The following is a 13,302-nucleotide window of genomic DNA, read 5'->3' as shown; positions in this document are numbered from 1 at the left end:
GAAAAGAAATGACGTCATTTGTGATCAGTGGTATCGGCTTGGCTAATTGAATATCTGGTTTGGCGAATAATTTTTTAGGACTTCTAGCCAAATTTGCTACAAGATTTTGGAACCCAGGGAAACACTGCAAACATGACGTACTTTCACCCGCTTGGCTTGGTATGTTATAGCATATTTAGTCAAAAAAATTCAAGTTTACAGTATTTATGTTTTCAACAGCCTTCAAATGCACAGTATTATGTTAAAATACACCATACGGAATATGTTGTGTTTCATTAATTTTAACCATCTTGACCAGATGGTAAAATATGGACTTGGCAGGAAAAGGGTTAAGGAGCAATCAAGACTTTCACGCTGGGCATTTATTACCATATTCTGATTCACAGCTGTGGTGATCAAATATTGGCCGTGAACGGTCAAGCCCTCCAAGACATGACCCATGCAGTGACCGTGGCTTTACTGAAGAGAACCCAAGGAAGAGTGACCCTCAGTGTCGTCCATTGGCCGGGAAGTGTTCACTGACCTCTGACCTGCCGCAATGCATCTGAGTCCTGCTGTCTGTTAGTCCGTCAAAGGCACAGAGAGTTTACTTGAATATGTAGAGCTATCTCTTAGCTGCCTAAATAGTGATATATTTCACCACAAATGCACACCTTGCCAGTGACTGTATCAACCATGAAATGCACAGTGATTTTGATTGACAATATTATTTTATTTGACAAGTCAACACAGAGAAAACATCAATAACTTTTTTGAACTTTTGCTTGAAAAAGTGATGAAAAATGCCATTGAAAATATTTGAATATTTGCAACAAAGTTGCTTGTTAGACACGCAACACATCATTTTCCAAGCCTTTCTTTTTTATTTCCTAGGTTCATCAACTACTGTATATATGAGACTGTCCACATTCTTTGTGTCTAGCCATAAATTTGACACACAGCAAAGTACATGTAGACTCAAATAAGCCTGTACTCAACAGTCAAGAAGCCCACCTGTGTATTTACTTCTGAGTATGGGCTGAATTTGCGGTGTTCAAAATACCACAGTCTTCATGAGTTATCATGATGTCACAACCAGGCCATGCAAAATCACCTTGGATGATGGCATTGTCTTGTTTTGGCACCACAGTTTCAACAGTAGAATTGTGCATCTTTGTAAAGTGTAAAATGTTTTAAATTATTCAAAAAGGGTCATGATGTTAACAGCAGTTCAGTGCATTACCTCAGTCATACCACCAATGTGTTCTACTTATTTGCATAAATTGTCCCAGAAAAATCAGGTACATTTGTGCAAATTAGACCAGGCTGTGGTTTGTTGATTGCGGCCATAGAATCTACATCATGCACATGCTCGGTTGTGCATCTGAAAACCACAACTGGGAGGGAGGTTATGTATACAGTTGCATTTTTGTAGTCACTGATCCAGTGTTTGAAATCATACATTTTGCCATTTTTGTCACTAAGTATTTATTGCAATTTCAAATTTGTGACACATAAGCTTATGGTATATTTTCCTGCACATTGTCAAGTAAAATATGACTGCTTTTCATATCATTTATTTCGTCATGGGTCAAGGTAAATTTCTACATCACACTCTATGTATTCTTCACTCAGAATTGTCAAAGAATTATATAAATTGCAAGCTTGCTTTTATGTCACACCAAAATGCAGACATTTTGTGTGTATTTTGCTGTTTTGATGGCTTGTTATTGTGACACTTTCCCCATATCAAATTATCAGTGTTCACGTTATATCACACATAGATGCAAAATTTTATTCTCTTTAGTGAATCATTTTAAGCTTTGACATATTTGAGCACTCCAAGAAAGTGTTTATTGCCTATTTATTGGGTATTTTCCATGTGTGTAATAAGGGAGTTCTATCATTGTTTATTTATAAATGAAAATTTATTACTGAAAATTTAGATGAAGAGTTATTTGATCAACTACCGGTACTCAGCATTCTTTGTGCGCAAGTTTAGTTTTAGATTTAATTATAAAACAACAAAACATCTCAATTCATAAATATACGATTGTTGTTAGTAATTGAAAATTTTGAAGTCAGATGAAATGTAGTTTTCCACTTTCTGTTGGGCAAATATTTACAATTTTTCCTAGTGTGATGTCTCCTAGCCTGACAATCCTATTTCCTTCCTACTCAGCATTCATTTCCAATTATATCTTTATGTTTTGCTGGGATTTTTTTCAGATGCATAACTTTACTTGTGGTATTTTGAAGAGAATTCAAATTATTTTTTACCCATTTTTGAAATGACTTTTTGGTCAGCAGCTGATCAACTCATCACAACACAGCCCTTATGGACTCTTGCTTTTGTTCCATTCATATGTCGTGGTAAAATCATCAAATTAATCAATTCAGACATTAAAATCATCATTCTGTACAATAAACTGAGGGAAAAATGTTCAATTTAGTAATGTAAATATATCATTTTTTGATAAGATAGTCAATACAATTTGTAGTATAGCTCAAACTGCAAATTTATTCACCAGGCAAAAAAATGTGTGTGTTTCTGTTAATACTGTACCTACCCTATTGGAAACCCTTTTAACCAGAAATTTTTATGGCATTTTCAAGTCCCACCAAATTTAAGTAAAAATATAAAAATATATAAAAACCCATTCCTGACCAACCTACAGTATTCTTTGAAACACTCACTTTTTATATAACATCATTTGTTCTTGAAATGCACCATTGACATTTTGTCATAGAAGATTAAAACTTTCATTTTTGCCGCTAATAAACTATCAGAAATATAGGTTAATTATCATGCTTATCTACAACAGGTCTTTGAAAGAAATTGTGATTGGTTTATTTCTACAGGGTTGAATTCAAACAGCCAATGAAATCATTTCATTCATCTCTTTCACAAAAGTTTCCTACATGTGTCTAGGAAATGTCAATTTAAGTAGCATAATACTGAAATGAGCCTCCTTACTTTGGGCGAGACAACTTAATGTCCATCAAGAATCATTAAATCTTTGTAAAGTGGTATGTGTATTTTTTCCAGAAATTAACATGAGCTTTTACCCTTGTTGATGTATTTTAACCTTTGTCATTGCACTTTTGAAATCCTGCTGTTTTGGGATTGTCTTTTTTCCTTCTGCTTAGCTTAAGCTTATGTTTTCTTGCATCTGAAATAACACACAGAGGAAAATAACACTGCCCCAGTTCATTTCTGAGCTACAAAGGAATAATTGTATATCAGTGAAAATCAAGTGCAGTGGTAAAGAGTGTTTTTAAGACATCAACACTGTAGGTAGTGTGTGCTCTCTCTAGTTAATCTTTGCTCTGGCTTATCAATTTCCAGCATTGAACTACTTAAAGTTTAGAGGGCCGGGAACCTGGCAAACGAAGTTCTGTTATGCACATAGCGCCCTCTAGAGTTACTGTCAAATATGTCTTGTATGCGCCCTCTGTTGTAGAAAGTACAATTTATCTGATTCGTTTTACTGCTAAATTTATTGATAGATGTGAAACAATTTCAGCAACATTAAATGCACTAGAAGCTTCATAGTAGAAATTTTATAAATTATTGAAGACTTTGGTAGATTGAATGTTCATAAATATAAACAACTTTTGCAGGTGCTACACCCATTTCAATCCTTTTTTCATTTTGACAGCAGGGATTTCCAGAAGAAATGCAAAACTATGTTCTGAGTTTGAAAAGAAACATTAACTTTTGTATTCGGTAACTTGATCATGTTAAGAAAGATCAGAGATCTGTTTTGAAGTTGTCTACTCAGAAGGAAAGTTTTGAGGTACAAGAAGTTTACAGTTATTGTAGAGAGGTAGCTCAAAGACCTTGCTGGGTTCTGTCTGTATCATATATATGCTGTTTTTCATTTGTGCCTTGACCTTTGTGATGAGAAGGAATCTTAGGAATGGTCAGATAAAATGTAGAAGTTTACAAAGAAATAAAGAAAGAGGTAAAGCGAATGTGAATTCATTGTTGTGTTGTCGGTTTTGTCATCGGGTTGAGAGGTGATGGATGGACAGTGGTTGTGTTGACGATTTTGTCATTGGGTTGAGAGGTGATTGATGGACAGTGGTTGTGTTGTCGATTTTGTCATTGGGTTGAGAGGTGATTGATGGACAGTGAAAACAGACAGACATTGGGTTGAGAGGTGATGGATGGACAGTGGTTGTGTTGTCGATTTTGTCATTGGGTTGAGAGGTGATTGATGGACAGTGGTTGTGTTGTCGATTTTGTCATTGGTTGAGAGGTGATCAATGGACAGTGGTTGTGTTGTCGATTTTGTCATTGGGTTGAGAGGTGATGGATGGACAGTGGTTGTGTTGACGATTTTTGTCATTGAGTGGAGAGGTGATTGATGGTCAGTGGTTGTGTTGTCGATTTTGTCATCGGGTTGAGAGGTGATGGATGGACAGTGGTTGTGTTGTCGATTTTGTCATTGGGTTGAGAGGTGATGGATGGACAGTGGTTGTGTTGTCGATTTTGTCATCGGGTTGAGAGGTGATGGATGGACAGTGGTTGTGTTGTCGATTTTGTCATTTGTTGAGAGGTGATTGATGGTCAGTGGTTGTGTTGTCGATTTTGTCATTGAGTTGAGAGGTGGTGGATGGACAGTGGTTGTGTTGTCGATTTTGTCATTGGGTTGAGAGGTGATGGATGGACAGTGAAAACAGACAGACATTGGGTTGAGAGGTGATGGATGGACAGTGGTTGTGTTGTCGATTTTGTCATTGGGTTGAGAGGTGGTGGATGGACAGTGGTTGTGTTGTTGATTTTGTCATTGGTTGAGAGGTAATGGATGGACAGTGGTTGTGTTGACGATTTTGTCATTGGGTTGAGAGGTGATGGATGGACAGTGGTTGTGTTGTCGATTTTGTCATTGGGTTGAGAGGTGGTGGATGGACAGTGGTTGTGTTGTCGATTTTGTCATTGGTTGAGAGGTGATGGATGGACAGTGGTTGTGTTGTCGATTTTGTCATTGGTTGAGAGGTGATGGATGGACAGTGGTTGTGTTGTCGATTTTGTCATTGGGTTTGAGGGTGATTGATGGACAGTGGTTGTGTTGTCAATTTTGTCATTGGTTGAGAGGTGATCAATGGACAGTGGTTGTGTTGTCGATTTTGTCATGGGTTGAGAGGTGATGGATGGACAGTGGTTGTGTTGTCGATTTTGTCATTGGTTGAGAGGTGATGGATGGACAGTGGTTGTGTTGTCGATTTTGTCATTGGGTTGAGAGGTGATGGATGGACAGTGGTTGTGTTGTCGATTTTGTCATTGGGTTGAGAGGTGATGGATGGACAGTGGTTGTGTTGTCGATTTTGTCATTGGGTTGAGAGGTGATGGATGGACAGTGGTTGTGTTGTCGATTTTGTCATTGGGTTGAGAGGTGATGGATGGACAGTGGTTGTGTTGTCGATTTTGTCATTGGGTTGAGAGGTGATGGATGGACAGTGGTTGTGTTGTCGATTTTGTCATTGGGTTGAGAGGTGGTGGATGGACAGTGGTTGTGTTGTTGATTTTGTCATTGGTTGAGAGGTGATTGATGGACGGTGGTTGTGTTGTCGATTTTGTCATTGGGTTGAGAGGTGATGGATGGACGGTGGTTGTGTTGTCGATTTTGTCATTGGGTTGAGAGGTGATGGATGGACAGTGGTTGTGTTGTCGATTTTGTCATTGGGTTGAGAGGTGATGGATGGACAGTGGTTGTGTTGTCGATTTTGTCATTGGTTGAGAGGTGATGGATGGACAGTGGTTGTGTTGTCGATTTTGTCATTGGTTGAGAGGTGATGGATGGACAGTGGTTGTGTTGTCGATTTTGTCATTGGGTTGAGAGGTGATGGATGGACAGTGAAAACGGATAGACGTTGATGAGATGTCAATGTACACCAGAAACATACTCATGTCAACCATTTACATTTTGTGATAACTGTTTTTGCGATCTGAGCACAGGGTCCTCGAGCTCCGATGATGATGATGATTAAACATTTAAAAATGAAGAAAAATAAAAATATATTTGGACTCAGTAAAGTTGTTGTTGTTGGTGTTGTTGTTGTTGTTGTTATTATTGTTGTTGTTGTTGTTGTAGTCGATAGTATTTGCAGAAAAGGACAAATTATGCGCTGCAAAATTCAATACAGCCTCACTGTACACATGGAGGTAAGCTACCTCCATGCTATACGCATGCGCTGCAAAATTCAATACAGCGATATTGATGATGATGATGAAGATTTAATAGATAAAAATGGAGAAAAATAAAAATATATTAGACTCTGTAAATTTGTTGTTGTTGTAAGACTGTACTGACAACGCAGACGTGCAGCGATTCGAAATAGAATTTCGATTCGCTTCACGTGGAAATTAACAGGTGAATTTTGGACTGTACTGAAAAAAGTTGTACATCACAAAGGTAGTGCATCTATTAAATGAGATTTCTCTGCAAACTGATTATTTCAAGTTTTTATACAATGATTGCTCTGATGACATACAGGAGGGTTAATTTTTACATTCTGTTGAAGATGAGTTAAATCGTTTCCAGTCAGAGTACATTGGACCGTGACGATGAAGGAAGTGGTGAAGTGTATTTGAATATATTAAATGCAAGAATTACCGAGCATGAAATTTTGCATCCCTTAAAAAAATCTTACATATGAATCGATATTTTCAATCTCCATGCCACAATTCAAAAGTACTTATTTGTCAGGCGTGGGAAATGTTTATTGCCTTTGTGTTGACCTCTCAAAAGTTTTTACTGAGTAAACCATTCCCTTTTAATGTATAAATTAATGTGTCTTGGGGTTAAAGGTAAAATGCATGATATCCTGTACTCGATGTACTCTGGTGTCAAGGCATGTGTTAGATCTAGTGACGCCATGTCTGATTATTTTCAATGTCCGATTGGAGTGCATTAGGGCCTAAGGGTGTGTGCTGAGTCCCATACTTTTCAGTTTTTTCATAGAGGAATTAAATACAATGTAAGCAGGATCTGGGCAGTTTGGAATTCAATTTACACAAGCAATGTATGATATTTTTGTCCTACTATAAGAGATGACGTTATTTTTGCTGATTCGGTTATTCGTCTTCAAAATCTTATCAATATTTTGCATAATTTATGTACAAAATGGCGCATGAAGGTTAATTCAGAGAAGACTAATTTAAGTAATGATCTTCCGGAAATTTGGCTATAGAGCTCTTAGCGAAGTCTGGCGATTTGGCAATACATCTGTTAGCGTAGTTTCCTACTATAAATATCTTAGTTTGCTTCAGTATTCAAGAAACACGTGATCTAAAGCCATACATACACTTGCATCACAAGCGAATAAAGCACTATGCCGTCAATCGTCAGATGGAGGCTCGAGGTTTTTTCCTTTCGAATACTTTCTCTTTGACTGTATGATTTTACCAATCCTTTGTTATGGCTCTGAAATTTAGGGATTCCAATACTTTGATGTTTTAGAGAAAATTCATAAAAAAAAGGCGTCGAAAATATTTGCGATTACCGAACCATACTTGCAATGAAGTTGTAATTGGAGAATGTAGCCGCCTCCCCATTTTCCACCATACTCTAAAACGCTGTAAAACTTTAGAAATGCATGCAGATCTGCTTCCAAAGCAGGTTTACCTTGAATCTTTTGTTTTCTTATGGTTTTGGCAATGCATGGATAGCTCAAGAAATAGTAAATAAATCTCTGTTATTAACATATTTCAGAGTTTCAGACATACTTAAACAGCTATGGAAGAAGGCAGAATATTAACCCACCAGTTAGACTGAGTAAATTAAGATATAAGGTTGTTGTGGAAGATAAGTATGATTTTATGTTAATTTGTCCATTTTATAACACACTACGAAAACAATACCTCTAAATACAATTATTGAGCCAAACTTTTGTAAGCTTTATGTTCGTCAGATTCAAAGCTCTTAATTCAAATGTGTCACTTTATATTTAAAGTATTTCATCTTAGAATGAGTAAAGGCCGACCCTAAAATTTGTTGCTATTTTGTCATTTTTATACCTAATGGTTGTATATTTTTGTAGAATATCTTCCAAACGAGTAATGTAACCCCCTTTGCATTTAGGCCGGGGGCTTGGAATGCAAATAAATGTGCATAATTTGTTTACCCTACATTGTCCTAAAGGATATATCGAAAACTATGACCATGATACAACACGGTTGTCGTTCCGAAAGAATAGTCTGGTCAAGTTCTTCTTCCCACTTCTAATCTTATAATCCGAGACCAATTGGAGTGAATCATGCAGGAAGATTCTGTATCAGTTGAATGAAAAGCTGACCTTTAACCATAATTTCAAGAAAACATAAGAATTTGCAAAATGAAACTTTGTCGAGGGACGCAAAGTTACTGGACACATCAACAAGGAACAAGTGCATATGCAATATCTTACGCTTTAACAATTATTTGAAAAATTATATATATATATTTATGTAAATTCGCTACACTTTTTATAAAGCTGTCGCTGCATCCCCGGTCTCCCTCCCCTTTCAAGGTAGCAACTTCATTGTTATTTATATCACAAATAGCAACTTTTCTATGCTGAAAATGCCTTTTCATTGACGACGATAGTGCGATAGAAAAGTAGTGCTAACAGACCAACAGCCATCGTCTTTTGCGTAGTTAAGCTCAAAAGTCAAACATTTTCAAGTTTAAACTATCATGGCCTGTTTTACTCGATATTGAAACTGAAGAGAGAGACCGCCTCGCCTAAAAATTTTGCGCAATGGATAGTTGAGGAGTTTGCGCCAGAAAATGTCTCTCTCAAAGAAGCTGTGTAGAGTATTCGGCCGTGTGAGGGCATTCTTGGGCACCGCCGGAGCGCAAAAAGTTCCCAAATTTTCCAAATTTTTCCGGTTTTTCTCATGGAATTCAATGAATAAACTGATATTGCAGCTTTAGCTCTTATCCTTCCGACTCTCTCCGACACCACCCCGCCCGCCGACGAAAATAAATATGACTTCGATATTCGCAACTTGAAGTGGCACTTTCATTGACATTTATATCACAAATAGCAACCTTTTTTAGATTAACCCTTTCACCACCATGGTTTGTCCCAAATCCATTGTTTTCTATGGTTAAGTTGGACCTGTACACAGGGAACTGGGGGTGAAAGGGTTAAAATAACTTTTCATTGACGGAGATAGTGCAAACGAAATGCAACAGGCCTACTGCCAGAGACCCTAGCCGCAATGTTGCCAAGCTTAAGCTCGCACGTCAAACATTGTCAAGTTGGAAAAATCATGCCTGCTTCCATCGATATCGATTCTTTGGAGAGAGACCGCCTCGTCTCAAATTTTTCCGCCATGGATAGCAAAGGAGTTAGCGCCTGAAAATGTCGTCTTTCTCAAAGACGCTCATTAGAGTACTCGGCCGTGTGAGGGCGTTCTTGGGCACGCCTAACAAATAATACACCGAAGCAAAAGGTTCCAAAATTTTCCGAATTTTCCCGTTGCTTTTCTTGAAATTCAAATTAATAAATTCCATTCCAGATTTAGCTTATATTCAAGCATATAATTGAAATATTTCCTCAGACAGACGCTTCCAGTAGGTCAATTTTTGGATTAAAGGCTCCTCACCTAGGCAAACTGTAATCTAACAAAAACGAACATTACATTTTTTCTAGAAGAAATCAATTCCGTTATTGCCCCTTTGACAAACACATTTTTTCCTCAAAGGAAAAGCAAACTCATTTGAAATAGTTAAAGAAGACGAATGTCAAAGATATATAATATTTGACATTTGTAAACATCTACATAGCAGTTTGTGGAATTTTTTCTGTTCCTACGGTCAGTAAACTTCTCTTCTTCATTTTTAATACATAACCTGATGGCACTGTCCTGTAATGTTATAAGTATAGGATAAAGCCCGAGTACAAGGGCTCTTCTGGTATATAAAGTCCAACCCAACGATAAAATGTCGAGGCCGCAGGCTGAGACATTTTATCGTAGGGTTGGACTTTATATACCAGAAGAGCCCGAGTACGAGGGTTTTATCCGACTTAAAACTATCGCCCCATCTGATATATTTTCGTTTTCAATGTGTTTACGTCAACCGTCCCCTTTGTCAATGTAACATGTTTAGGATATGAATTAAAACTTTTATTTGTGAAATAGCCTTCCAATGTAATGGAACATCCTATAAATGCCCTAGGGCACATTATATAAATGCCCTAGGGCACAGCAGATTTTGTTTTGCAGCTGGTTTCCGCTGTTTTACCAAATTTGAATATTAAAACGTACCAGATGTCTACAGAATATGACATGTTCACTTTTGATTGGACAGTACTTTACTACGGAGCTGTCATTCATTTCTGGAATTTGGTGACCAAGGCTTTACGAGTAGATAAAGCACCCTGAATTGAGCACTCTGATTGGTCAATCAACAGTAGATAGTTTTTAACATCGATTAATCGACATGCAATGGCTTATGCTCAGATAACTACTGAAGTCGAATGTCTCGAATTCATGTACACACCAGTTTAGTTCATCCATTGACACATCAATAGATAACGTAATGACGGAAGTTTTGACATTTTGGTTACAATGCATCAGCAATAATATGCAAACTGATGGGCATCTAATATTATTAAATTAGAAATTAAGATTATTTATGATATGTATATACTATTCCGTATGTATACGTATAAATTATTACTGATCATTTATGACCAGAATTATCGACAAATTAAGCGCGTAATAGACGTTCAAAAATAAACGGAAGTTTTGACATTTTGGTGACAATACATATATGGAAACTGATGGGCATGTAATATGATTATATTATAAATTGAGATTATTTTAGATATCTATATACCATTCCGTATGTATATTATAAATTATTTTAGATCCATTATATTGTCAGAAGTATCTACAAATTAAGTGCGTTACAAAGTAAATATATCAAATTATTTTAGATCCTTTATGGATAAAAAAATCTATGAATTAGTGCACTATAGACGTTTAAAATAAATTTATTTAAGTTTCTTATTGTAGACTATAGTTTGCCTCTCCTATAAGGAAAAGGAAAATGGCGATGACGGAAACGGTGTGACTCCGAATATCTCGCACCCCATGAGGGTGTTACCGCCGGCAGGGAGGGGAAAGGCTGCTCCTAGTCTAATGCCAAACCCCTTCTCCAGGTCAAAGCCTGGTAGCCCCAGCACGAGACTGTCAGGTCGTGCCTGGGATACGCCTGACTATCGCACAACTTACCCATTTTACTCATCTGTATTAAAATCACCATGTGAACAGCAAAACTCTATCTTCAGTTTTTCTTTAGCATCGGGGCCTAAACCGACGATGATAAAACGCTGAAAGAGATTGTCTCTTACGATATGTAACTTCTGTCTACTAATTGAAAGTAGACAGGAAGAAGGCAGAACGCATAGAAAATGTTCGTGATCGTGTAAAATCAGAAAGTCTTGGTCTAAACTTTCTTGTGCAGCGTTCAAAATGAATATTGAACCTTGCATAAATCTGCATGGACAATTAGTTCCAAATTTAGTCAAGACCCTTACACACTGCATACCTAACACCGAATTAATTAACACCTTGAATAGACACTTTCAATGTGTTAGTGTATGTACGTTGAAAAATAGTTAAAATTTACTTTTCCCTTGCCTCATAACTTTGCAACAATTGGCATTTGATTGAATTGAAGATTCACTTCTTCTTCTATATATGATAAGATGTACTTGTTTATAAAGAAAACTAAGAAAAATAAAGATAAGTAATTGGTAACATATTCAAAAAGTTACAGCAATTGCTCAGAGACAATATTGATAAGAATTGTTACAAAGTTATGAGTCACGGGTAAACTAAATCTTGACTATTTTCAATTGGTTTTCATTCACGTTCAAACCTTGTGTTTCATTACGTGACATTACTAGTGACCTTCCATGCAACAATGCTAAGATTCCTCTACGGTCAAAATTTAGTGGCGCGGTCAAACTTTGGCTGACAGATACAAATGACGCAGAGAGTATGCCCTTGGATAGAGCAAAACTACGATTAGCAAAAACACAAACGTAACTCTTGTTTCTCATGACGGACCATTTTTTAAAATCTATACTGTAAGAACCGTACCATTAGAGATCATGAATACTGCTTTCTCTACGTCTCTATCCACTATGATAAAGTTCTCTAACATACCTTAACTAAAGATTCTACCTTTCCCATTCTCCCCAAACCCAAGGTAGCGCAGGGTCCAAAGTGGTTTTTCACAATATCTAAATGCAATCTCTTTAGTGGAAGTCTTTCTTTACTGGTAACAGAGCACGTATTGAGTTATACGATTTTAGCACGTTTAATTTCTCAGTGTGCATCACACTTATTCTCATTATTTTTTAAGAGCTTGCTAGTGTCACATATTTTTAAAGAGATTTCCAGAGTTTCAAGGATCAGTACTGTACTCTACTGTACTGTACTGTACTGAGCTGTACAGCACAGCACAGTACAGCCACAGTAAAGTATAGCTCAGCACAGTACAGCACAGCTCAGCACAGTACAGCACAGCTCAGCACAGTACAGCACATTACAGTAGAGTACATTACTGTATTGTATTGAGCTCTGCTGTACTATAATGTACTGTACTGTACTGTACTGTACTGAGCTGTGCTGTACTGTAGTGTATTGTACTGAGCTGTGTTGCACTAATCTGTACTGTACTGTACTGTACTGTGCTGCAAATATACTGTTGTACTGTACTTTGCTGTGCTGTACTGACTGTACTTTGCTGTGCTGTACTACGCTGTGCTGTGCTATGCTATACGGTATTTTATTGTACTACACTTAATGCCGGAGATGGACAAACAAGTCGTTTTTATTGATACTGTGTATATTCTGCTGGATGAAAGCAATCGCATGACCGTTTTATTTGCCTGTAGATAGGTAAGATTAAAACGAAAATAAATTTAGATTTGAAAATGAAAATGAAAACAGAAAGGAGATATCAAGTCAAAATCGCCGTTAAAATGAAAGTGAATATAATTATTAAACGAAAAGTAAGTTATACTGGAAATGCAATTCAATATTATGTTATTGGGTAACTATGCAGAACAATGTTGGTTGTGCTGTTGTTTCGTTTACCGCTCCTTCTGTATGTTTCTACACATGATATCACGTGTTAATATGTCCGCCAATATAAAAAAACTTCCTGACAATGTCAGAAGAGGGAGATTTCGTGCCTTTAGAGTACTGGAGATGTTTTTTGAAATGTCGTTTTCTGCAATAAACTTACAAATTTTGTTATTCGCATTACTTCACCCTACGTACATAGTGAAGGATAATGTCGACAACTA

General features: G+C 37.0%; 1 protein-coding gene across 1 annotated transcript in view; it reads left to right on the top strand.

Moving 5' to 3' along the window:
• LOC139141138 (ligand of Numb protein X 2-like) overlaps positions 1-3,963 on the top strand; it is a 73,286-nt gene extending 69,323 nt beyond the window's left edge. Inside the window, exon 14 of the mRNA XM_070710742.1 lies at positions 387-3,963. Within this exon, the coding sequence (XP_070566843.1) occupies positions 387-522 (136 nt within the window). The 3' untranslated portion in view covers positions 523-3,963. The remainder of the gene's footprint in view (positions 1-386) is intronic.
• Positions 3,964-13,302: the final 9,339 nt, after the last annotated feature.

Source organism: Ptychodera flava, chromosome 9, assembly GCF_041260155.1.
Source record: "Ptychodera flava strain L36383 chromosome 9, AS_Pfla_20210202, whole genome shotgun sequence".
Taxonomy (NCBI): Eukaryota; Metazoa; Hemichordata; class Enteropneusta; family Ptychoderidae; genus Ptychodera; species Ptychodera flava.
This window is presented reverse-complemented; position numbering and strand designations above follow the sequence as displayed.